This window comes from Colletotrichum karsti (genome assembly GCF_011947395.1).
Source record: "Colletotrichum karsti strain CkLH20 chromosome Unknown Scaffold25, whole genome shotgun sequence".
NCBI classification, from domain to species: Eukaryota; Fungi; Ascomycota; class Sordariomycetes; order Glomerellales; family Glomerellaceae; genus Colletotrichum; species Colletotrichum karsti.
This window is the reverse complement of record NW_024065925.1, coordinates 469,946-495,190: the sequence shown is the minus strand read 5'-3', so window position 1 is coordinate 495,190 and position 25,245 is coordinate 469,946. Positions and strand designations below refer to the sequence as shown.

Sequence of the window (25,245 nt, the reverse complement as noted above, 5' to 3'; positions counted from 1 at the left end):
TTCTCAGTATTCTCGACGCAAGATAGGTACCACTAAAAGTGAGACGACTAACTCACAAAACGTCCATTTATTCAGTATCTCACAATTCCCATCTGATTCTTCGTTGGTTACAATCCGCCGTTGGCCCGTTGGATCTCGGCCAGCATGGATTGAGCGCCGTCCACGCCCCTCGGAGTCCCACGAGGGAACCTATATCTCCCAGCAACACCTCCCGGCGGATCAACAAGTCGGCCGGCCGGAGTTCCGTCGTAAAGAGGGATCTGGCCTCCGTATTCGCGAACCGGACATAGTCCTCCAGCCAGTGTCCTGTCATCCAAATCCTCAGCCAGCTGGCTCAGCGCTCTGGCTTCAGCTCGCATCCAACCTTGGTAAGGACCTCCGCCACGATAAGGGGCGTTGGCCGGGTCCTGAGCATCTAGAACAACAACCCATGGCCCCCTATCCATAAACTCAGCACTTGGCCTTTCCGGTGCATTTCGCAAGGAGGCGAGCGCGGAGCCGTCAGCGACAATGCACACGTCATGTCTTACGTCCGACGGCCAGGGGTCATCTTCGTCGTCATCCGCGAGTGTCCGTCGTAGATATGACTCCACCCAGCCGGCAAACGCGCGGCGGACGGCAGTGTAGTCGAGGCCGTTGAGGGTTTCACGATCGGCTATGACAGGCAGAGCGAAGGTGTCCGGGTCCATCTCGGCGTTGTCGTCAGTGGGACATGCCCAGGCGCGCAGTTTCTGGAGGGCGGCTGACCATTCTGTCGCGTCCGCGTCGTCGTCTGCCGCGTATGCTGTGCGTACCACGACGAAGCCCCGTTCGTGGGTGAGTTTGTTCATGGTGTCGCGGAACTGGCTGTTGAGTTGCTCGGGGTCGAGGAGGTGTTGGTCCCCTACCTTCATAATCCGCGGTTGAGACATTGTATGATGGCTTGGTTTGTATAATACTCGATCGCCAATGAGAGAGAAACAGCTGAAAACCTCGATTCCCAAGAATTCATGATGCACATGTGCTCTTCGTTGTATTTACTTTGACAGATGCTACGTGAAGGAGGGAAACCTGCTGGTATTAAACGTATGTGAATGATGTCGCCAGGGACACCCTTGCTAGTGACCACGTTGCCGACCCCCTGTCGAACGACTGAGGGGAACTTGGGAGGTACAGCAAGGAACGAAAACGCCAATGAGAGGTCAAGTTCATGGGATCTGTGAGGCAATCTCAAAGTCGCGGTATCGGCAAGTCACATTTGTTCGCCCTTGGCTGCCTTCCAGTTTCGGCCATCCCATCAGCTTTCACATCCATGGATTGCTGACGACGGGACAGCTTCTATACCTTAGCGGAGTTGAAAAGGTGCTCATGAGCACTTCACTTAGACAAACCAAGATCAGTGAACTAACTTCTTAACGTCATGAAACATAAACGCTGACTCCATTCCGTACTGACTGCTAAAGCTAAACTCATTCCAGGTTACACCGACGTTAACATTCTGATCATTTCTCAAGTTCGTTTCCCCCAGCTCCAATGCCTGGTCGGCTCCTGTGAAAGCGCCCTCATGTCGATAAGATCCTTTGCCTGTGGCCCCTTCTCCAACAGCAACTGCTCAATGGCCTGCTTCGCATATTCTACTGCCTTCTCTTGCTTCTTCAGCGCGTTGTAATTCAAAGCAGCTAACTTGTAAGCCTCGTAACCGTTGGATTCGTGAAGATTCTCCTGCTGGTAGAGGCTTATGAGGGTCTCAATCATGTCTTCGTCGAAGTTGACCGAGTTCCAGTTACTGAGGTCTTGCTCTATCTGCCACATCTTCCACAGACGGTTGTCCGAGTCGCGGACCAGTGGCGGCGGAAGGCTGCACTGCTCACAGGTGCAGCCGAAGCCCCAGTTGCGATGTGCCCGATCTTGGCGGACCTTTCGAGAGCTGAGAGAGTCAACGTAGCTGATGGTGAGCTCTTCGCCGGGCTTGATGTCTCTCACAGCATGGGTGTAGTGGCGGAGGTCCGAGTCAATATAGAACGCAACGCTGTACTATGTCAGACATGTCTTGTCAACAGTTTCGGATCCTGGTGATACTCACTTTGGCCTGCAGTCATGATTAAACCGCGAAACCTCAGGATAGTTTCCGAAGTGATGACCGTCTCTAATTCCCAGCCTCACTTCAAATGAGTTGGTGTGAATGATGTCGTGCACCTTGTGTCCGCCAGACTGCCCCATCTGCTCCATGAAGATCTTGCGCGTTGGCTCAGGCAGTTCAGCGACGGCGATATCTAAAAGCCTGTACTGATTCTCAAGGTCCACCTTGTCGATGAACCGCCGATGAATCACGACCGCCGGAGGATGAGCCATGATGCGCTGACCACGCTTGATGTGTTGGTTCGCGACGAGACCGAGCCCTTTCCCGGGCATCTCAACGACCTTGAAGAGGCCGCTGTCGCCCTGGTCCTTATCATTCGACGGCTGGGTGAAAGCGGACAGGTGCGAGGCCTCCTCGGCATTGAACGCCGTGCTCACGAGTACGATACCGCGGCCGTTGGCGAACGACGGTCGCGAATACGCGCAGTACGCCCCGGCGCAAGAGTGAGGGCCATGCCACCCTTCGTCCGAACGCCAGATTTCTTTCTTTGGCGGCTTACTGGTCCGATTGTTGGCGATGCCATGTGGAATGCCCGAGTCCGCGGCCCAGACGGAGCCTTTGCCACAGGCGAGCTGGTAGTCGGGGAACAGCGGGCTGGCCGCACACAGATCGAGGATCGGAACTTGAGCTTTGAGGCCTTGTCTGCCGGCGAGGGCGAGAGAGGCCCATGAGGCGAGCACTACGTACAATCTCATGATGAAAAGGACGTGAACTGTGATTGATGGAATGAGAACAGTAGAAGATCTGATGTCCCTCCCGAGGAATGGGTTAAAGACTCGGGAGGGCCCCGGGTTGGTGTTCGTGATGTTTCAAGCAAGCGTTTCAAGATCTCCGCAGCAAGGTCCGTGAGGGGCTTATAAGTCTTGAGCTTGTTGCGCACTTTAAAATGAAAACCGACCATTGAGAATTGGCGCTAGCGACATGTTACCTCCCGTAGTCAAAGCTTCTATCATATTGCATGGAACTTAAGTGCTCCAGGGTCCAAGCTGGATCGTGGAGTTGAACCAAGACCTCACTTTCATTTCACAATCTGAGTCCCGTGTGCTGTGATAGAGCTAGCAACACCATATGAAGAACCGCTCAACAGCAAAATTCTCTTAATGATACAGCACAAAACATATAGAATAGCTCATAGACAGAGAGCGGGACAGAAGAAATGATGGGATCATCCAACTGTCATCCAAATTAGATACTCCTCAAAAGAGACACAGACTGTGAGCGCTAACCAATTGAGTACCCGACGAGAACGTGAATGAGTGCACCCGCAACTAGATGAGCGAAGACATTTTATCACAAATGAAGCAACAATTGACTATATGCAAGAATGAGTACGGACCGAACCCCAAAAACCCTCTCATCGTATGACCATGGCCCCCGCCCCGGTACTGACACCCGCGATCATACTCTGCATGCGCTTGTTTACTCGAGCTTTGCAGGCGGAGTGACCAAAGCCCTGATCTCTTCTTGTATCGCAGTTGCCGAGTCCAACGCGTTGGCAAGCGACGTAGGCACTGCATCCACAACCGTGGCAAACGCAGAAACAGAAGGGAGCACAGTCGGAGTGAGACCGACGTACGGCGCAGAATGGATCCCCAACTCCTCCAGCTTACTACTGCAGTCGCCGTTCTCACATCGCAAGAAGCCTAGTTCGTTAAGCAACTCATCGTCGGTTGCCTTGCGGGTGGAGTTGCCTTCCTCAACCAACACCTGGTCAGGATCAAACCCACCAGCTGTGAAGTCGTCGGCATCTCCATAGTCTCTCTTCTCATAACCTGGTCGGGAAACCTTGTCTCCAATGACGTTCGGACTCGGCTGGTTCTTGTACAGACGCCTCCACCCCCCCTTTGACGGATTCTCCCTGTACCAGGCGTCGTCGATCAAGAGGGCAAAGCCTGGGTCGTCGACGAGAATCTTAGGATAGCAAGGGTTGGCGGGGATTCCGTCGTCGGGGAGGTTCGGCATGTTGATGAACTTCATCTTGAGGTAATTTCTTGTCGCGGTGACAGTCACCTCGAAATTGCGATATTTGCGACAGTCGCCTTGCTTGGGGGGTGTCGGGGGTAGTTCTCGTAGCCCTTCCTCTGGTGACTTCTTATACTTGTCTGGGCAGACGCCCCTGAACAGCTGACCAGCGGAAATGTTCTCGCTTCCGGGGATGAGGCGGATCCATTGATTCATGTCCCGGTCCTGCCAGACAGAAGCTGGGGGAAACTCGTCCCTCTGACAGTTCAAGTTGGCCTGCTGCATCCACCCTTTCATCCATTTAGTGTGATGGTCCCCGTCGTACTTTATGACAACGGGACGTTTCGGCTCTGCGCCCTTCTCTACGCAAGGTATGAGATCCAAAGCGTTTCTCGAGACAACGGACGAATAATGAAGACACGCCTGAGGATACCGATTGCCGTTGCACACCTTGACCACAGTCTGGCGCACAGGAATCGTCTTGGTCACCGTCTTTTTGTTATCGCGGAGCTGCCGCTTGGCAAGATTCTTATTGGCACGGTCGCAGTGACCAGCCTTTTCGTCTGGCTTGTCGGACTTGCCTCGATCGCCGCGATCGGTCTTCTTCGTGAGAGGCTTGTCGAGCTTCACGTCGTAGTCTTTGCCTTGGAACTTGAAGACCGACTTGCCTGCTTTGGCAATTCCCTTGGCGCAGAGATTGGCCAGAGCAGGGACGGCAGCTTGTACAGCGAGACGGATGATCCAGCCTAGGATTATTGTTAGCAGTACTCGGGGAAGCGGGAGTCGAGGCGCCTCGTCTCGAGCGAAAAGTGCTGCCTATAGGCAGCGTCAAATACTCACCGATGACAGGTATGAAAGTGAGGGGTGTGAGAGCCGCGGTAATGGCGATTCGACAGAACGCCCTCGCAGCAATCTCAAGAGCCAAGGCTTCCGCAGCAGCAATGGCAGCATCAGCTGCTTCGTCCTTGATCTTCTTCTGCACTTGTTCCTTGCTGATAGGTGGCATGAAGCCAGCACAGCAAAAGCTCTGGAGTCCTCCACTACAAGTCTGGTCCTCCTTGTCACTATGATGATTGGTGTTCTGCGTGACTTGGGTCTCAAGATCGGCACATCCACCCATACATGACAAACCGAGACCTCGATATCCTCTCCAGCGGCACTTGCCCATGGTGGTGCCCTTGTTGCAGCAAAGTCGTCGGAACTTATCCTTGGGGCACCGGTCCATTGTCGACAGAGAACCAGGTTGTCCGTTCATCTGGGCTGCTTCATGATCACCCTTTCGACAAGTCTCGCCGCACTTGGTCGTGTAGCAAACGCCCTTGACGCTTTCATCCGAGATCAAATCTTCAGACATGGAGATCTCTTCCTCCGTCCAATCTTCCGGGTATTGCAAGCTCTTGCTTTTCTGGTCGACCTGGTCCAACGCCCAGATCATGGATCCACCTGAGATGATTAGCCTGATTCTTCGCAATAGGTATGGTACGCGTGTCCATGCCATGCAAAACACCCAGAAGTTCGCTCACCTAAGCATCGAGAGTTTGCAAATGCCTTCTTCATCATAAGAGTCTCAGCGTCGTCATATGACACCCATCGATCGTTATCCCAATGAATCCCTATTACAATCATAATCAGATTAGAACCCCCATGTGTAAGTAGAGAGCGGAGCGTTTTGCTTACACTTGACACCCGCTGTCTCGTCCAAGACGGGCGACAGAGCCTTCTCCTCAATGATGTCGAAAATTTCTTGCAGGGTCAGAATACCAGACGCTTTGGAACAAGGTCCCTCTTTTGCGCCGCCCGAAAACTGACAAACGCCGTTGGGCTTGCTGCAGCTGGAGTCCTTGAGGGTGAAGGATCGGCCATAGTCTAGTTTCATTCTCCACGTTAGATGTTTGAGCACATAACACGGAGCCTCAACAATGGCGTCGAGAGCCTGAATGCTTACATCCTTGACCAAGAACGACCTTTTCTGGTTTGAGACCGGCACGCCAAAGTAGATCCAGGCCGAGATCAATCTCCGTGAGGTTAGTGTGTGGAGCTACGTACGGGCCGACGAATTTCGAAGCGGCATCCCACACGCCGTGAATGTCATAAGACATGATGTTGAACCAATCGACGTAGGGCTGCATTCCTGCGAGATCAAAGTGCTGAAGATACCAGTATGAAGCTGGAAGAGTGATCGAGTATCCGTATTTCGTGCCGAACGCCTGCTTGATGTCCTTGCAGAGAAGAACGAAGTTGGCAGTGTCGTCTGCGGCGCCACCTCTGTCCTCTGTGTTTTTGTTACTATGTAAGTCACTGAAATAACGAATGAAGAAGGCATTTGGAAGATCAGCTTACCGGCTGTTGGATATTCCCAGTCCAAATCCATGCCCGTGAAGCCGTATGTGTCCATGAACTTGATCAGGCCGTCGATAAACATTTTCCTGTTGGCAGCGGTCGAAGCCATGGTGCTGAAAGCTTTTTGGTATGGGCCGGCTGTTTTAAAAACAATGTTATAACGTGTTTCTTCAATCAGATCATGCCAAAGAAAGCTTGGGCGTTCGAAGTTTCCCAATCGCATGTGCGAGTGCATCAACACATGAAAGCCACTTACGATCGTTGAACGACCAGCCACCAACGCTGACCCAAGTCTCCAAGCCTGCTCGCTTCTCCTTGAGCTTGGTGAAGCGGTGTAGCAGAGTGCCGGCATTCTGGTCCATAGGAATGATCTGGAACGTAGAAGGGTCGAAGAAGACAAACGCAAAGTTGATGTGCGTTAGGCCATCCAGATTGAGATCCTCTGGCGAGACAGCACTGCAAGCTCTGGTGTTGGCCCAAGACTCGTAGTAACCGATGGATCGCTTGTTGATGCTGCCACCATCTTTGCTGCACGAGGGTCGATTGACGTCGCCGCAGCCACCGAAGTCTTTCTGGCACTCAGCGTCACAGAACTCTGATGTCGAACCGCAAAACCTATATACGAAAGACGGTCAGTAAACACTTGTGGCTGGCTGCGAGTACCAAGGACTTACCCAAACTTGGAACAGCAGACCCCGAGGGGACAGCTTTGTTTACCAGGCTTTCCGTATTGACCGCACTCTGCCTTAGCAAGGCAGTTTGAAGTGCAATCTGCGCCACACTCCGCAGGAGAATACCCACAAAGGCCAGTTTTCTGATTCAGGAGAAGATACACAAGTTAGAAAAGTCTGAAGATCATCTCAGATGCTGGCATCAATGTCACAGAAAAAAGGAAGAAGAGTAGAGACATACGCCGCTGCAGCAAGCACCATTCACGCAAGGGGTGTTGGCGTTGCATGTACCCACGGGAAGTTCAAGATCTTCAGCCGCGATAGTGTTTGTCAAGAGCCCGTATGCAGAGTTCAGAGCAAAATAATTTTCTGCAACAACTTGACAAGGAAGAATGGACAGGACCAACGAGGTCCAAGAAGCGAGTGAAAGTTGCATGGCTACGAAGGAGCCGGCAAAGATTCAGAAATGAGCGTGGTTTCAACAAACGACCGGAAGAAATGTCTTGCAAATGACATCATGAACAGGTTATTCATGGTCTGGATGGTCATGACTACTTAAGTCACCAGGCCCAAGTACCAAAAAAGAAAGGTATCGAGCTTTGAACCCAGAACAAGTTCGCAAGCCGCTGTCCGACTTGGCTATGCGCCAAGGAGGCTCAAGTCATTTGGGTAGCAGAAGGTAGGGGTTCAATGCATTATTGATAGGGGAAAATCGGCTCATGGCATCAATGATTCCATGTTGCCTCTCGGAGCCTCATGGCCGAAATATCGCCAACCCCGAGATTAAACCCTGCAGCGCGATGGAACAATAAGGCACAACGATCCGCTAGGTTAAGTCGGTTAAGCACCGTTCCTGACATGTTCGCCGGGGTTCGAACCAACACAGAGTCGCATCAGGATCTCAACCGCGTACATAGTATTGGCTGGGCCCGGCTTCATGCAAGAAGATGTGCTGCAGGTCTAAATCTGCATGGGACCGTTCCGTTAAATGTGACAAAGTGGTGCCATACTCATCACGTTCGACTGAAAATATCAAGTCTGGAAGAGCCTCCTGAAAAATGCCTCGGCGCTGAGTTCCTGATCCATGTGCGATGCCACCCACCTGCCATATTTGGCAAACGCCAACATTCGGCATAAAAGGGACTTTGGTTCACTACACCGGCCCGTCTAGCCCTTTGGACATGAATCTTGTTAGTCCAACTGAATGGGCGGAGACTTTTCACTGCTAGATAGCTGTCCTCGTTGACATGCTCATAAAAGGACTATCATTCAGCTCGGATACGGCGTTGGAGATGAGTTGCACCCCATCATAGCTCGCAAACTACACTCTTTTGTTTGCGGCCATGTTGTCTTCTCATCATGTTCTTGCCTGTGTGGCATTCTTGCCCGTGGCCCTAGGCAAGTTGGGTTTCCAACTGTATCCGCTCATTCAATCCCAGCCTATGGCAGAGATGCTAGGTATCAGCGAAACCTGTCTCGCGGCTTTGTGAGTGCTTTTTCGACAGAGACCTTCTATCATCCATTGCGCAAGAAGTCTTCCAGACTGACGCTTCCATATTCAAACACTAGGAACACAACACTCCCTTGCGACGAAGATATTTTCAAGTGGACTGTCAACGTTGACGATATTTATTGGACCGAACAAGATGCCGCCACGTTGTGCGTTCCCGATTGCACATCAAGTGCCCGTTCCTGGACGGAAGCCGTATCCTCCGCCTGCTCAGGGGACTGGCTTGTCGTGGGTGACCGTGCTGTTCCGGCCGAGACCTTGAGCCTACGGTTTGTAGAGGGCATGGAAATTGCCTGTTTGCGAGACACAAAGGAGCAGTGGTGTCTACCTCACTCTTACAACTGGACCGGTTCGGATGTCGTGCAAGTCGACTGCGCTGCGAACCCAACCGACCCCTGGTGCATCAACCCCGCCAACGTATCTAGTGAGAATAGTCGCATCTCGAGCTTGTACGAGGACGATCTCCTCTGCTCAGAGTGCTTCTTGAACTTGCTTTACCGCAGAGTCACCTCCGAGTTCCTCCCAAACACTGACCATTCCGACTACCTAGTAGCCGAGTTCCAAGACATCCAGTCAGTCTGCCAGACAAGCGTGGGACCTTTGGCAACGCGTGCTGTTGCAGTGTACCCTTTTGCTTCTGAGTTCAACGAGACTGCTCCTGAGCCTACCAGTACCCCAGAAGTTGATACCGACCCTTGGAACCCTGGGCCTGACGACCATCCTGGTTTTGATGTGGAGCTTCCGGAAGAGGTGCTTGACATGAACAACGCGGAGCCCCTGCCCGAGCAGGAGCCATTTGTGCCGACCAACTGCACAGCACGTGCCGTTGACGTCCGGCCTGCCAGCGGAGAGGGCATCGATGCTTGCAACGTCCTGGCCGAGACGTACAATGTGGCGACGGGTCAGCTCATGTTTGAGACAAACGCTGAGGACTGCTACTCATTTGACTTTGTCTGCGTGCCTGAAGCCTGCGAGCTTCTACGAGTCAACGCCGGTGATACATGGTACGTACGTGCGAGCGGGATGTAATAGATGTTCATGTTCAGATTTTGGACTGCTGACATCGGACTTTCCCTACAGCACATCCATTGCTGACGCCATCTCGAACACGACGCAGCCCGTCACTGTCACGCAACTCATGTCGTGGAATCCAAACATTATGGGCGCGTGCGACTTCCTGACCGAAAGCCAGTACATATGTATTTCGTGAGTACATGGATGTCTCGAGATAACCGGGCTCATAACTAACGCTTCTGCTCTTATCAGGCGACCTGGTGGTTCTTGGGTCAAGCCCGCTGATGAAGATCTACCCGAGAACAGCAACGGGCCAATTCGAGGCGGACCTGGCAGCACTGAACTTCTCCCCATCATTGATGATCCTTCCACTGTCCCAGCAGACCGCGTCCAGGAGGGCATCGCGGCCGACTGCAGCCGTTATATCAAGGCAGAGATCACCACAGCGTCGTGCTGGAAGATTGCAAACGACGCCCAAATCACCCAGAACCGACTCTTCGAGCTGAACCCGGTCCTCGGTGCAAGCGGAGAACACTGCACCTCACAGATCTGGCTTGGCTATTACTACTGCGTCGGGACCAAAGGAGACGGCACTGGCACCCCGAACCCCACGACTACGCAGAGCGCTCCCGCCGCGACCTCGACATCTCCATCTGTACCTAAGCCAACGCCCCAGCACGAAGGAACCATTTCCACCTGCAACAAATGGGTCCAGGCCGTTTCGGGCAGTGGTTGCTGGCAGCTCGCTACAGACGCGGGCATCGATACCTCGCTCTTTTATCAGTACAACCCAGTCCTCGGTGCTGCTGGTGAGAATTGTGGCACCAAGATCTGGCCGGACTACTACTACTGCGTCGGGGTCTCCTCTGAATCTGGAGGTTCACCAACGAGTGCGGCGGCACCGCCAGCAACGACGACTGCTCCAGCGAAGCCGACAGCGACGCAGGCCGGAATCCCCGCGAACTGCTCCAAGTTCGTCCAGGCTCTGGCTGGAGCGTCTTGCTGGCAGCTCGCGAACGACAACGGTATTGACATGTCGGTGCTGTTTGCCTTGAACCCGGTACTCGGGCCTCAAGGGGAGAACTGCGGGACACAGATATGGCCGAACTACTTTTATTGTATTGCTACGAGTTGAGTGAGCAGTGGCTCGGACTCGGAAGAAGATGTATATCAGCGTATATCTAACTTTGAGTAACAAGATATCACTGGTGTCCGGATTCGCGAGCCTCATTCTCCAGTGCCTCTATCTCAGCCGGGTCCATCTCCGAGTCCGAGTGGGGAAACATCTCGCGTAAAGCAGTCAGACGAGCGGGAACTGCAGCTTGACGAAACTCTTCTCTGCGAAAAGCGTGCGGCCAACCATACTCTCTGTACAAATCTCTCATAGCCTACAATACGTTAGGAGATCCGCAAGATTTTGCACAGGCCGGTGGTGACTGCCAATGGCCGCTGGAGAAACTCACTTGTGCATCCTCCCTCTGATGATTGGCGACCCCTGCTGGGTGATTTTCGGTTGCTGGCAGAGGGACGAGTTCCAATGACGACAAGTCGTTGATGACTTTGTTGAAGAATTCGGCAAATGTCACAGCTTTCGCATGAAGCCACCATTGCTCCTCTGCCTCGGGAGGCTCGTCTCCGAATAGCATGTAAGAACCTCCGTGTGGGTAGATGCATCCTGAAGAATCGAGAGAAAATGTCAATGAACAGGCACAGAATAGAGGGCTAGGGATCTGACCTCGCTGTGTATCGATAACCCACCAGATGCCTACCGTCGACCCGTCCTGCGTGAGACAAATGAAATTCGGGGGCGTATGCCCATCGTAGGGAGCCAATCCGAGCATGCATAGGTCCTTCTGGTGCCATCCGGGCTGACCGTACTCCTCGGGTCGCCAGTGCTCGCGTAAATAGGATATAGCCATGGCCCAGCTGTGAATCTCGGTGCGGTCTTCGCGTGGATACGGGAGATGTCGTAGCAAGTCGATCACCGTCTCGTTGCGACCCAGCAAGCGAAGCGAGTCCACGTCGAGTTCAGAATCGGACCACCCTGCTGGCTCGTGAGGCCAACGGACATCTTCTGTCTCGAAGTATGCCATCTCCACGAGGAGCTCGTAGTATCTCTTGATGAGCGAGACGAGTTCATGTTGGTTGTAGGCGAAATCCTCGAGCGAGGTTCTGTCAGCCCCGTTACTAGTAGCCATTGAGTACTGTTTGTCGAGACGCAGACGTGAGAGGTCGACGGTGGCAGATGTTGGGTGACATGAAGAGGGAAGAAAGCCTTCGAGTGAGAGGGGGGTATCCCGGTTATTTGTATTAGTGCTATGGAACCCTGACATTTCAATTGACTGCTTCTAAACAGGCTGCTCCGCTTTGTTTTGTGACCCTTGCAGGAGTGTTGGTGTGAAGCTTTAACCCCCGCAGTGCTCCTCAATCTCAATTCCGACTTCACTCAACTTCTTGGTATTACTGGATTAGTTTTTCCCACGCCTATTCAAGTAATATTATACTCACATTCGTCAAAATTCAACAGTAGCAGAGAAAATTTCATCCTGGTTTCACAGTTGTATTTGATTGGCTGTAGTCGTGGGCCCCAGTGAGCGGCTCATGAGTATGTTGGTAGCCTGCGATTTGAGACCGGCCGACGATGAACCTTGCAGAACGGCTTTCCGTCCTACAATCGTCACAATATGAATGTTCTGACCAAAAAGACACCTGACCTCTTGTTATCGCACTCATGCTGCCGCCCTACCGCGAGTCTCGTACGGCAACACCAGAAACACAAACCCGGCAACCACAAACAACGCAGCAGAGATCCACACCGGCAAGTCGGTATCAATCCCAACATACGCCGCAATGATGGGCGCCATCAGCCCGCTCATGCGATTGAACAAAGCCACAAGGCCATTCGCGGAACCTCGAACCGGCGCAGGAAATAGCTCTGGGGTATACGAGTAGAGAAGCCCGTAGACGAGGTTCTGGAAGAAGGCGATGGCGCATGTGAAGCCCGTGACCCCAGCCGGTGTGGTCGCTTTCGTGAAGAGAAACAAGAATACTCCTGTTCCGAGGCAGGCGAACGTCCCGGTGCCTTTCCGACCGATGCGTCTCATGTCGACCATGAAACCGCCGAGGATCGACGCCGGGATACCGCACACGGCTTGGATCGCGTAGTTGCGGTACGTGGTCGACAGCGAGGAGTCGCCCTGGCTCGCCCCCTTGTTCTCCAGAAAGATAGGAATAAATGAGTTGTACAGCGGAAACGCCATGCCGATGGAGCACCATAGGAATAAGACAAGAGTGGTCGAGAGCGCAGACCGCGGTGTCGAGAAGAGGGTTAGAATCTTCTCAGGCTTGAAGGTCTCCAGATGTCGCCGCAGCACACCCCGATTGTCGATGGTTGGTGCGCTTCGGGAGGTATCATCGTTCCCTACTTGTAACTCGGCGTCGATGGTTTGGAAATGTTCGAGACTGAGCCAAGTCGAACCCCCGTTCCTCGCAGCAATCTTCTGAACCACTTCGACCGCCTCTCTGTCGAGCCCCCTTCCAAGGAGGTACTTGGGCGTCTCATAAACCCGGAAACAGAGACGCAACAGGTACATAACCAGAGTCAGTCCGCCAAAAGCCCAGTAGGTGTATCTCCATCCGAGGTTATCCTCGTACCGGCACTGTCCAGCCGGCGAACCCGACGGACAGGAGAAGTTCGCGATCAGGGGCCAGGCGATGAGCGCGGCGACGGCTTGGCCCAGCGACCAAAACGCAGACTGCATCGTCAGGAGGTACTGGTGCGTCGCTGGGATGAATTCAAGGAAGATGGCGCTGTCGACCGGCTGGTTCCCGCCCGTGCCCAGTCCAATGAAGGCGCAAAAGGTCGCGATGGCGACGAAGTTTGGGGCGCCTGCCCCGACCAGACCGGAGATCGATGAGATGAGGAGCGTGACGTTGAAAGCGAGCTTCCTGCCGATGAAGTCTGCCGTCATGGGCCAGGCGGTCGCGCCGATTACGAGGCCGACGTACTTGGCTACTGTGAGAAAGGCGATGCGCTCGACTGCGAACTCGTTGCGGACTGGGGCGCTGATGATTGTGATGGCTTGCATCCAGAACTGCTCAAAGTCGGTTATTAAGAAATCAGAAAACCAATTGTGAACTTTTGGAAAGAAGGAATTTGAACACCGTACATTGTCAACGAACCAGCCGAAACCGGTCATGGCGAAGACTTTCCACTGGAATGACCCCATACCTATGTCGATGAGTGCTTCGTTCATGATGGCAACCTTCTTCTCGTATGAAGCGTCGACTCCGACGTGGATAGCACGGGTATCGATGCCATGTCTATTGTCGCCCGGCCCGTTTTCGATGTCACCAAGCTTACTAGGATCACACGTAGCGTGGATGGCAGCTGCTTCGGCGTTTCCTGTAGCCGGTGATTTCGACGTTCTCTTGGTGACGTTAGGGTGTTCCATGTTCATCACTGATTGACTCTTTCAAGTGTGAGAATTCTTGCGACGGAATCCAAAGAGAACGAGGCTGGATAAGAAGATATACGGCCTATTTCTGGGCACTTCCATCTCATATGTGACCCCGCATCGTCTTTCTTATCTTTATCTGTTACCGAACTTGGCTACAGTACAACTGGCGAAGATGACGTCCGTTCGAGTGCGGCGGCTGGCAAGGATTGACAAGGCCTAAAACCCCGTTCTGCCGCATGGCAGCACGTTGCTCGAGGAAAGATCGCCGTCGGATTGGGCAAACAACACCAACCCCTCGTCTTGGTGCTGCAGCTTGCTCGCATACGTTGGTGGCAGCCGTCCTGACAAGGGGGCCGTCGCTTGGTGTGGAGCGCTTACGCTAACCGTATCATTGGGGTGTTTTGCTGCCGCTTGCTTGAACAGTAGGCGAATCAATCCCTAGGTCTGATCGATTGATTAAGCATGGCGCAAGTCTTGAGGTGGAAACCGTTGTTCCTAAACTTGAGATTATGTTTAATGCTTTCCCGGATGAAGCCGTTCCACGTGTCGTCTGCCGGGCCAAACTTCCGATGGCCCACATATCCGGGGCCGAGATTCGGTCGGCGCCGCAAATGGTGTAAGACTGGGTAGGTAAAGGTACGCATGATCAACAACACGCAAACAACAATCTCACTTTAGGGGCACGTATTTTTATGGCAATTACATTATCATTTGACTTCTACATCAACCTCATAATCTACTCGTGACAGTTTAAGGGGCCGGGGTGGCGGCAGGCAAGCAAGCGCAGGCGCTGCTAGCCTGGGCAACCTTGTCCTCCTTGGCGCAGTTCTTCACAGCGTGCTCGGGCAGAGCGCTGACCTCCTTGACAGGGGAGCTGAGGAAGGACTTGCAGAACTCCTGGGACTCGACGAGACGACCCGGGATAGACTCGGCGCGGAAAGAGCGCAGGCAGTTGTCGGCGTTGCAGACAGGGGCCTTGGGGCACTCCTTGCCGGTCAACTTGACAACGAAGGCACCGCGCTCGATGGTGTTGATGAAGATGTAGCCAGAGGGGAAGTAGGCGTACGAGGACCAGGTGCCGACGAAGCCGACGTAGCCGCCGCCCTCGAAGTCGTCGTCCTCAGGGTAGATGTCGAACCAGGCGGCCTCGCAGACTCCGGCACCAGTGGGGTCGGTGGGGATGGATCGGCCGTCGAGAACACGGAGACCAGCGCCGTAGTGGGACTGGTAGATGTAGTTGTCGATGACGTACTGGTTGTGGTCGATGGCCTTGGTCGGGTGCTTGAACAGACCGGTTTGCTTGGGGTTCTCGAGATCCTTGATGTCCCAGATGAAGGTGACGGGGTAGCCGTCTCCGCCGGGGCCGTTGCCGCGGGACTCGTCGAGCTCATCGTCCAGGACGAGGTACTCCTGGTTCTTGACGTCCAGAACCCATCCCTGGTGGGTGTAGGAAGCTCCCTCGTACGAGATGCGAGAGATGATGTTGGTGACGTTGGCCTTGTTGGTCACGTCGTAGATGGTGAGGGTGTCCTCGTTGTAGGCGTAGCAGATGTCTCTGCCCTCGTAGCGCGTGTCAGGGCCGTGGTAAACGAGGCACTGAGCGTCGTGGACGTATCCATCGCCGCTGGCACAACCCAGGGACTCGGGGTTGGCAGGGTCCGTCAGGTCGAAGAAGTTCAGACCCGCGGCGCAGATGGTGTCGTTGCGGGGCGCGGCGCCGACGGCGACACCGTAGTTGAGCTCCTCGTTGATGACAACGTTGTGAGCACGGCCCAGAGGCAGCAGGGCGTTGAAGTGACTGGTCAAGTCGGTCTTGGCGTCGAAGGTGACGGGGCTGGCGGGGTCGATGTCCAGGAGCTTCTTCATGTCGAAGATCTGGATACCGTGACCAACGGCCTCGGAGCCGATGACCATGTAGTGCTTGTAAGAGCGGATCTCCCGCCACTCGGAAGGCACAGAGTACTGGGGCAGACGGCCGAGGTAGATCAGCTTGCCGTCCTTGTCGATCTCGACGAAGGCGGTGCCCTGGTACTGGCCGATAGCAACGAACTCGCGGCCATCCTCGGACGTCCAACCCCAAGACGAGGAACCTTCACCGAGCTCGTCGCCAAGGGCAGCGTGGCTCAGGAAGGAGTGGAGGTCGGCGTTGTGGCAACGGAAGGTGTTGTTGCGGTCGCCGACGATGGCCTCAGCCCAGCCGTTGACGCAAGCAGCGTATCCCAGGGCGGGATACTGCTCACTGGCGTAGGCACCAGCCTCTCTTTGACGGGAGAACTCGGCCTGGGACGAATCAGCATGTTGTGAGTTTCGGGGGGATTCTTGTATTCACCTTCTTGCTTGCAATGACCTGCTCGTGGATAATACCGGTGTCATAAAGCTCAGCGGCGAGGGCAGCGTTGGGCTGGATCTCCTTGGCCATCGCCGAAGTGGCGAGGACGGCCAGGGAGCCCAGGTAGGAGGAGGCGCGGACCATGGTGGAGATGTCCAATGCAAACAAATCGGTAGATTTTGTTTGATTGCGGGCTGGATTGGACCGAGTTTGTCAAGTGAAGGAGTCGAGGTGAGGTCGAGATCCCTTGAAGCTCGAAGGAAAGTCGTAAAATGGAGAGGAGGGGCCCCAGATTTATATCTCTGTGCATTAATCTATGTGTAAGCCCAGCAGAGGGGCCATAGCTTCAATCAGAGACGGAACTTTTGCTAGTCATTGAGTCCTGTCAACAAATCCCAACAATCAGGTCCGTACTTCGTATGCGTGCCTGTTCATGACATGCACCATCGATCTGGGCATTTCTGGGCACTGCCGGGGGCAAAGGGCCGTGTGAAATGCTACTCAGGGAAGCTCGGATGCTACCAAGAGATGACAGCCCGCAGGAGGGCCGCACATGGCCGTCCATGTTGCCGGATGCGAGCTCTGAGTTGGCCATTGAGAGGCCGCAGCAGAGTAGCATTGGTGCGTGAGCGATAATTTGCAAGTGATTTCGGTGGTTTGCCGCTCGATTGGCAACTCAGGGAAGTGTTCTTGGAGGCTCTTGGCGAGGAGCTTAAACGGGAAGGTCCCGGGGTTAAGTGCGGCTTGGCGGACAACGGTCCGGGGAAGCTTCGTGGCCGCGGCATAAGAAAAGCGGGACAGTCTCCGGAGAGGGCACCGATGGCCTCTCTTTTGCGAGGCCGCGTTCTACCAATGCTGACGGCCTGCGTACGCGAGATGTACGCGAGCATTTCGTTTTTCTTGTTCCAGGCAGCTCTGCATGATAATCACCGGAGTGACTCTGGGGCTCGAGCTGCATGTGTTGTCTGGAGACGCCGGGCTCAACGCAGTCTCAATTTAGCTGCAATGCAGCCAGCCATGATCAGCACGCTGCGCTGCAGGTCTCACAACCTTTCATGGGTGCTTCCTAGGCAGCAGAGCCTTTTTGCGCTGGCGGCCGGACCGAAGAGAAGCTGACTCGGATTCGGTGTTGTCGGGAAACCTTCAGGAATCTGACCTGGGAGGCCGATTGCGTGCTTCGGGCATGGAAGCTAAAGATAGCGAACGGGTGATGTATCCGGCTACATAGAGACGCGTCCGCAGTCCGTGAAATGCGGGATGAGGCTCGCGGTGTGCGCTTTGCCTGCGCCAAGAACTGTTTGTGCCTGGATCAAGTGCTGTGAGTGACGATTGGCTGGAGAAGGAGATGAGGTGTTGATAACCATGTGCCAAGCAAAAGGCCTGTATTTGTGTGGTTGGGATACCCCCAGTCGAGATTTCGTCCCCTCAACTGTCAGCACAACATCTTGAGCATGAGAGATTCATACTGCTGACATAACATCGGGCAAGAGATTTATGGTTTTGTAACACGCGATCAACCTCGTCCTCTAACTGAGCTTAAATCGACATCAGCAGCCAGTAGCCTAAGCTATGTTATGGTATCTCCTACAACAAAAACAGGACAAACTGCAAATCTTCAACTTGACACCACCAATTCAACCCGAATCTTTTATGTGCGCAAATATCAGATAGTACTTGCAGTGAGACAGAAACTGTGCACCACAGTTTCTACTTGTCCTTCTCTGCGTCCAAAGGCTTTTGACCGTAGATGACGTAGCCGTTCCAGTAGGCATGAATCTTGAGGTTCTTGATGTCGGCTCTTGCCTTCGCGCACAAGACCAAAGTCTGTTCCCTACTCCAACCCAAGGTCCGCGTGAAGCTCGCCAAAGCCATACCTTCAAGCCCCTGAATCAACGACGTCTGGGTCCATAAGCCGATCTCCTCCAGAGCTTTGTCTTTCGGCCACGGCGAAATCGGAAACTTGAGAGGCACCTTGACCACATTGATAAAGCCTGCCTTCCGCAGGAGGTCATCGAACGTGTGGGTGAATGTGATCGGGCGCCCGATCTCAGCACAACAGTGCGCCATCAAGTTCGTATACTCGGCAATCGCGGAGTTCTTTGCCATGCTGCCATCGTCACAGACAGCGGGCCATTCGCTATCCTGGATCTCGAACCAGCCGCCAGGCTCGAGGTGCTCATAAGCCTGCTTGATTGAGGCCTCCCAGTCGGAAAATGAACCGCCCATATTCCGAGCCAAGATGAAATCAAAAGGAGTATCCCAAGTCCATTCCTTTTCGAGATCATCCAGTTCAAAGTAGCAATTAGGAGGCAAATATCTCGGTTGAATGGGACTAAGGTCGACACCAGTAACACAGGCGTCTGGAAAGGCCTCCGCATAGTCAATGGACCAGATACCCGTTCCGGTACCCAGGTCAAGGACACGTCTTGCGCCATTGTCCTTGGGACAGAGGCAAAACTTGCCGTCAAGGGTAACCATCCACACATGGTTTACGATGTCGAGACGTTCTTGTTCAGATTCATCGTTGGGCAAAATGTATTTGTCGTCCTCGTGGTATGTACGGCCGTTCTCGCGGCGGTACCTAAGAATCGTTGACCGTAGTGAGATCTGCAAATCGTCTGTTGTGGAGTAGCCGTCGATTGAGACGCCATCGTCGTCCGCCTCAATTGGGGATTGTGCATGCTGAGCCATCGTGGCGGTGGCTGATACGCTGTGTGAGGGATCGATCACCTTTGAGATGTCTTGGGTACCACCTCAGTGCTGTCTGTACGATGGAGGGTGGGCTTCCCGGCGATGATTCCGGGAAGATAGAGAGTTGAGGGGAGATGAGGGGTTCCTCTTGCTAAGGAGACGGCTGTTGGTGTTGGTTGGATCATTGACGAACAGGAACGTCTGATCCAATGCGGAAGTCGGTCCGCGAACAACGGCCCCACCTTCCGTTGTTAGCTTCGTACGGGGCCGGTACGTCGCCGGGACTCTGAAGGCCCGCTTCCGTCTTCTCATCGGTCTGGCTCTACAAGTGACATGGAAACAAGCGACTCCGGGCGAAGTCTATCTCAAAGGTTAAAGAGTTTGTTTCAACCGCTTGGCCGGTGCACATGCGATCAACAGGGGGTTTTGGGGGGCGAAGCAGGTCCCCGCAAAAGATCAAATCAGTGCCTGTTCTCCTCCCAACACGACCGGTAGCTTGGCGCTTGGCACCGAGCAAAAAGCCGCAATTCGCATGCAGACCGCTTATCTCCCCCGCTTTAGCACCCAAGCCCCCCTATTCCCCATGTGGAAGGAGATTGGAACCGCGGCCTTGGGTTAATATCATCAACTCAACTTCCCCGTCTTCTTTGCCGTACACTGTGTTGATAGGTTTGGCAACTCTACTCATCTCGTCATCGAATCTGTATGGCACTTTTTTAATCTGCCAAGCACCATGCACAGCCATGGTCAGAATGGCCCATCCGGGTTCTTCCTCCTCGAATCTGACAACTGATGTGGGATGCCTCGAGACGGCTTCAGAAGGAGAGACTGTTCTCACATCCAGAATGCAAACTTGAGACGTTCTGATGAATTAGTATAAGAGCCTCACCGCAGCATGCTTTAATAAGTTACCAGAGTGTCTCCCAGAACGCTTGTGTCTATCTTGGTCAAGCACGCGTTGAGCTGGACGGCGCACACCAGATGTTGACCTCTTCTCGAGTTTCGGCAAGGCAACCAGGGTCCAAGATCAATAATGCCAACAACGCCAACCCTTCTCCCAATACAGTTTCCCCTTTGATCGAAGGCTAATGCACTGCGACCTCGTTCCTGCCTCTTCCGTTCAGGAATCTGCAACTTCTGTCGCCGCTTCCGGTTATCCGATGCATGTATGCTTGACATCGGGCAGAGAACCGAATCTCCCCGCTTCCAACCGGCTTCCGTCGCTTTTTTTCAAGGAACGTAGTTAACCTTGCATGTCGTGGTTGGCCGTGCCGTCGTTTCATCGAGGAATCATGGTAAGTAACTCATATCAAACCCCAAAAATGCCTGGAGATCTCCTCCTCGCCCATAATAGCAGGTTGCTGTTCATTGCCACCCATATAATCCTGCAAACCATTGGCCCACGTGTCATCCGTCTGCCCGAAAGCATCAAAGAGAAACATGAGATCGTTGCTGAGGGAAAAGGCATCGGGAGCGGCTGCTCCAAACTCCATCGTCCCCAAGTTCTGCGTCGATGACAACCCACCGAACTCGGGGCCCGGCACCGCTGCTGATCCGGATCGCTGTCCATCTGCCATCGACTCTACGCCGAGCATACGACCTGTCGAACCAACCAGTAGTTGCCCGTCGTTTATATCTCTCCGAATTGTGCTTTCGTCTCCCCGGAGACCCATCCGCTGGGCAAGTGGCAAGAGTCCTCTGATGCTCTTCCACAGCCTACGGCTCGCCGTGCCCTGCCGAGAGAACCCCTTGACGAGTTCCACTGCGGAGAGGAAGCTGTCTCTGCATGGCTCTGCGAACATCCGAGAGCCGTGACATACTGCCAAGAAAAGGACCGCCACGGCACTGAGAAGGAAGTAGTTGAAGGCGCTTTGCTGGCGCATGTAGATGTCGCTCGTCTCACTCAGATGAACCAAAACGGATATGCTATCGATGGCTATGTCGACTACCAGCCGCGCCTTTTGGGGCTCTGCCTCAATGCTCGCGGAGCTAATAACGTGATGCCGATGTATTAAGGTGCGGATATGGTTACCACGCAGATAAAGTAGCGCTTGCAACCGCCTCGAAGCCCGAGATGGCGGTGCCGATGTAGAATCTTGTGGTAGATGGCGCAGTTGTAAGTCTTCCGGTATTGACTTGGACCAGTTCTGCGCGGTGAAGTCGAGGAAGGCGACGGTGTCTTTGGGAATGGTCTGCGACTGGGCGCTGAACGGAGGCAACGCGTCCCAGGCTTTGGAACATAACCGGCCGTACCCGATCAAGCATCGAAGGTATGGGAAATCGTCCGACTTGTATCAATCAGCATGAAAAGAGTAACTTTGTGGGCTCGTTTCTTACCGGTTCAGGTAGATTCGGGTCGATATCTCGGTCAAACAAGGCGAATGAGAGACTCGTTCCGAAGCTCCATCGGCGATCCAGCACATAAACGCACCAAAACACGCGTACTGCTAGACTACGGTCTCGAGGATCCGGGAAGTTCTCGACGAGACTCAAGTTCTGGTGTAGACCCATTTCTAAGGCTGCTCGCGCAGCTATTCCGATATTTCTCCAGGCAAGAAGTTCTTCGTCGGAGAAGAAATAGTAAATGCTCTGCACAAACATCAGCTTCGTCCCCGTTTGGCTTTTTTGAGGTCTTCTTGACTTACAATCATGGTCATGATTTGAATGACTTTCAGATCAGCCTGGGCGTCTATAGATAGCTGGTAGATGAGATGCTTAATCGGTTCGACTAGTTTGTTGCTTGCATGGTTCTTTCCATGAGCCTCAACCACAATACTCGTGGCAATAGCGACTTTTGCTAGGATCACATCCTTGAGGTCCACAGAGGAGCTGTTCACCGCCGGGCGATCCGGAGAATCGTCAACAAAGGCTCGTATATCTGCAGCCTTGGATACCAGCTCTCCGGTGTCCAGAAACGGGTAAACAGTCTCGACTTCCTCCTGGAAAACTTCGAGCAATCTCTCAACCTCGTCCAGGGGCATGGTGAGCAGGATATCTGTCCCAGGAACAGATAAGGCCGGTTCGGATTGTTCGGGAGTCGGGTAGCGGGTTGGAGCGAGAGATTCGCTCGTGCCGGATGGTAACGGGGTCTGAGTGGAAATTCCCATTCTGGTGAGCGTGGTCTCGGCGACTTTGAGACTGAACGCAGATCTAGTCGGCCCCACGAATTGAGGCTGTTTCGGTTCTTGTCCTCCTTGAGGCGAGGAAGTATCGTGTATCGACATATGGCGTTGAGAGTTGGGCGAGTTCGACGTCGTTTGTCGAGATTTGTCCGAGGCCAATTTTCCCACAGTGTTCGCTAAGCTTGCAACTTGCTCTCGAAGCATTGATATCTCGTCCATAATTACATCGTTCGGTAAGCTGTAAATGTTAAGAGTCATGGCCCATAAGAGATCCAATTGAGGCAAAGTCTAACCTAGTCCGCCTAGCTCTCCTGTTTGCTCTAGGCTTTTCTTTTGGTGCCATACTGCCATCTTGTGACGGTGCGGCGCCGAAGACGCACTGAGCGCCGTTGGACATACATCGCTGGCATTCTTCCTCATTCTCTTCTCTCACACATTTGAGTTTCCGTTTCTTGCATTCAGAGCTGCTTGAAAGTCAGACATCTCATTGACCAATATGAGTAGTGATGAAGTTTAGAAAGTGGTGACATACCAAGCTGCCGCTGCATACTTGGCGCGCTTCGATCTTGGCGGATTGCTCGGACCCGGAGGCGAGGATCTCCTCCGTGTCGACGATGTCGTTGTTGGTGACTGTGCTTCCACTTCGTCGTTTTCCGGCGCCATTGCGGAGTGAGTCATGAAACATGCAATGTCATCAAGTAAGTCGTCGAGGCTCGCCGTCACCGCGCAAATGGGTGCTGAGGTAGTGTTAGAGTTCGCAGGTGATGCGCGCAGGGGAAGAGTGGGGGTTTTGTATCAACGCAGGCCGGGTCAAGGTCCGGGATCCGGCATTTTCCCCGCATGGCCTCCCCGCCCCTCCACATCATGTTGTCAATCTCGAGGTGGGTCTCACGAAGATATGACAGAAGAGCAATTACCAATCCAAAAACTTGGTTATTGAGGTTCAAAACGTTTGATGAAGTTCAAATTCATGTCTGAATCGCGTTTTTGGTCATCTAGACGGCCTTATTTGAGGGTGACAGGGCACCTTTCGGCCCTCGGCATCTACATCTCATCATAAACATTGTTGCTACTCAGTCCATCAACAAGAACTTGAATCATCTCAAATTATCTCTTAATCGATTTTATGTAAGCTCTTCCGCTTGAAACGTTCAACTGAAACTTCTCTTTTGATGTGTTTTCTTCTTCTCGTGTTCGTCATGTTATCAAGCTACTGCTAGTCATTCTACAAATCTACAAAGTCAACCCAATTGAACCTCCTCAACTTTGGTATCTCCTAGGCCTTCTCTTCCGAGTCTCTCAAAACACTGCTCAATGTCTCAACATCACGGGGCACGAATCGTGCCTTGTACGGCCTTGGCATAGCCACCAGACTCGTGGGATCGGCATTTCCAGTGATGGGATGATGGTCAACATCATCGTACTTCTCGATCCTGAAGCTGTTGAGAAGTCTCATGTAAACCAGGTACAGCTCCCTGTTGGCGAGAAGTGAACCTGCACACATGCGGTACCCAACACCATAGGTGAAAAGGGGCGCATCCGGCTGCTCCAACCATCTCTCGGGGCGGAAAACCTCGGGGTCAGTCCATACTTCTGAATCTGAGAAGTGTTAGTCTCGGAGTGATCGTTCAATTCTCTCTTCAAGTGCTTACCCATGTTGCACGCCCAGGCGTTGAGGAAGATAACAGATCCCTTGGGAATCATAACTTCACCGTAGGGAACGTCTCGAACAGACGCTCGAGGAAGCGCAAGACGGAGAACAGTGTAGTACCTCAGGGACTCGCGAACCAAGGCCACGATGTAACGGCATTGCTGGTCATCCTCGGAATCGCACATTGGCTGCTTCTCGCTGTAGAACTCTCGAATGGCTGCCACGGCCTTGTCTTGGATATCGGGCCTCTGCGCGAGCATGGCAACAAACCAAGCGACCTGCGTGGTGATGGTGTCAAGTCCTCCGGAAAGCATGGTCAGACTGATCGATGTCAATTCGGCCTTGTTGAGCTTCGCGTCTTGATCCATGATGACGTTGGCCTGAATGCAGGGCTTGTGGGTTCCGTTGGCCATGCGCTCATCGAGACCGTTGTTCAGGGCAGTCAAGTAGACATCACGCCTGTTCCGCATGTCTCTGGCCTTGGCTGAGTGCATGTTGATGGGATTGATGCGGAGAAGAGGGATGTAGTCTTGCAGGTTGCCAGTGGTCGAGCGGAAGCGGCTGATCTCTTCTTCGACATGGGTGATCTCCTTAAAGAGGCCGTCTTTCTGGCTGCTCATGCGAATTCCCCAGTTGAGAGTCAAAGCGAGCGAGAGAGACAGGCGTTGAATCATCGGCATGGGGTCGACCGGAGCTTGGCCGGCCTTGCCATATTCGTAGAGCTCCTTGACGAAGGTCTTGGTTTCGACATCGAGGTGCGGAACATAGGTTGCGACTGACGGTCGGTTCAAGGCGGAAGCAGCTCCCTTACGACGGCGCTTAAGTGAGTCGCTGTAAGGAGAAGTTCCAATCGTTGTTCCCGCAGTATCCGAGAGAACCTGTCGCGCTTGTTAGTTTGGTTCTTGAAGTCTTTTTCGAGGAGCATTCGAAGTCTTACCTTGTGGAATGTGTAAAATTCAGGACGGGAACTGAGAGCCTGGGCATTCTGTCCGAAGAGGGCTCTGGCGGCAGACGCAGAGTTGACCACAACAACCGGCACATTTCCCAATTGGATTTGATAGACTGATCCAAATTTCTTGGCCCATCTCCTGTATTGCTCTGCAGCATTGACTCGAATGTCCCATAGATTGCCAATCAGAGGTAGACCTCGAGGTCCATCCAACTTGGCAATCCGAGCCTGAGAGCGGATGAACTCATTGATAATGACGTAAATGAGGGGTATCAGAAGAATGCCTGTGACGGCCGACTGCAAAGCATGGTCAAAGACCCTTTGCTGGAAAGCTTGGATGACATTTGCAATAGCCATGTTGAGAGTATCTTGACCACAACGAATGTTTGATTGCTGAATACTCTCTGTATCGAACTGTCAAACGTGG

General features: G+C 53.3%; 8 protein-coding genes across 8 annotated transcripts; 1 reads left to right on the top strand and 7 right to left on the bottom strand.

Moving 5' to 3' along the window:
• Window positions 1-107: 107 nt before the first annotated feature.
• On the bottom strand, window positions 108-911 carry CkaCkLH20_07862 (uncharacterized protein; the record flags this gene model as incomplete). Its single annotated transcript, XM_038890578.1, has 1 exon — window positions 108-911. One exon carries the CDS (start codon window positions 909-911, stop codon window positions 108-110), a length of 804 nt encoding a protein of 267 aa, XP_038744186.1.
• Window positions 912-1,488: 577 nt separating this feature from the next.
• On the bottom strand, window positions 1,489-2,814 carry CkaCkLH20_07861 (uncharacterized protein; the record flags this gene model as incomplete). Its single annotated transcript, XM_038890577.1, has 2 exons — window positions 1,489-2,008; window positions 2,063-2,814. 2 exons carry the CDS (start codon window positions 2,812-2,814, stop codon window positions 1,489-1,491), a joined length of 1,272 nt encoding a protein of 423 aa, XP_038744185.1.
• Window positions 2,815-8,534: 5,720 nt separating this feature from the next.
• CkaCkLH20_07860 (LysM domain-containing protein) lies at window positions 8,535-10,751 on the top strand (the record flags this gene model as incomplete). The annotated part of the gene is made up of 4 exons (XM_038890576.1): window positions 8,535-8,578; window positions 8,662-9,606; window positions 9,683-9,808; window positions 9,869-10,751. The coding sequence occupies 4 exons, from the start codon at window positions 8,535-8,537 to the stop codon at window positions 10,749-10,751; spliced, it is 1,998 nt and encodes a 665-aa protein (XP_038744184.1).
• A 67-nt stretch (window positions 10,752-10,818) lies between these two features.
• Window positions 10,819-14,070, bottom strand: CkaCkLH20_07859 (major facilitator superfamily transporter; the record flags this gene model as incomplete). The annotated part of the gene is made up of 5 exons (XM_038890575.1): window positions 10,819-11,004; window positions 11,080-11,291; window positions 11,352-11,803; window positions 12,461-13,713; window positions 13,795-14,070. The coding sequence occupies 5 exons, from the start codon at window positions 14,068-14,070 to the stop codon at window positions 10,819-10,821; spliced, it is 2,379 nt and encodes a 792-aa protein (XP_038744183.1).
• A 756-nt stretch (window positions 14,071-14,826) lies between these two features.
• Window positions 14,827-16,549, bottom strand: CkaCkLH20_07858 (uncharacterized protein; the record flags this gene model as incomplete). The annotated part of the gene is made up of 2 exons (XM_038890574.1): window positions 14,827-16,356; window positions 16,406-16,549. The coding sequence occupies 2 exons, from the start codon at window positions 16,547-16,549 to the stop codon at window positions 14,827-14,829; spliced, it is 1,674 nt and encodes a 557-aa protein (XP_038744182.1).
• A 1,563-nt stretch (window positions 16,550-18,112) lies between these two features.
• Window positions 18,113-19,096, bottom strand: CkaCkLH20_07857 (methyltransferase domain-containing protein; the record flags this gene model as incomplete). The annotated part of the gene is made up of 1 exon (XM_038890573.1): window positions 18,113-19,096. One exon carries the CDS (start codon window positions 19,094-19,096, stop codon window positions 18,113-18,115), a length of 984 nt encoding a protein of 327 aa, XP_038744181.1.
• Window positions 19,097-20,400: 1,304 nt separating this feature from the next.
• Window positions 20,401-22,320, bottom strand: CkaCkLH20_07856 (uncharacterized protein; the record flags this gene model as incomplete). The annotated part of the gene is made up of 3 exons (XM_038890572.1): window positions 20,401-21,384; window positions 21,434-21,685; window positions 21,742-22,320. The coding sequence occupies 3 exons, from the start codon at window positions 22,318-22,320 to the stop codon at window positions 20,401-20,403; spliced, it is 1,815 nt and encodes a 604-aa protein (XP_038744180.1).
• A 1,174-nt stretch (window positions 22,321-23,494) lies between these two features.
• On the bottom strand, window positions 23,495-25,175 carry CkaCkLH20_07855 (cytochrome P450; the record flags this gene model as incomplete). Its single annotated transcript, XM_038890571.1, has 3 exons — window positions 23,495-23,817; window positions 23,871-24,747; window positions 24,807-25,175. The coding sequence occupies 3 exons, from the start codon at window positions 25,173-25,175 to the stop codon at window positions 23,495-23,497; spliced, it is 1,569 nt and encodes a 522-aa protein (XP_038744179.1).
• Window positions 25,176-25,245: the final 70 nt, after the last annotated feature.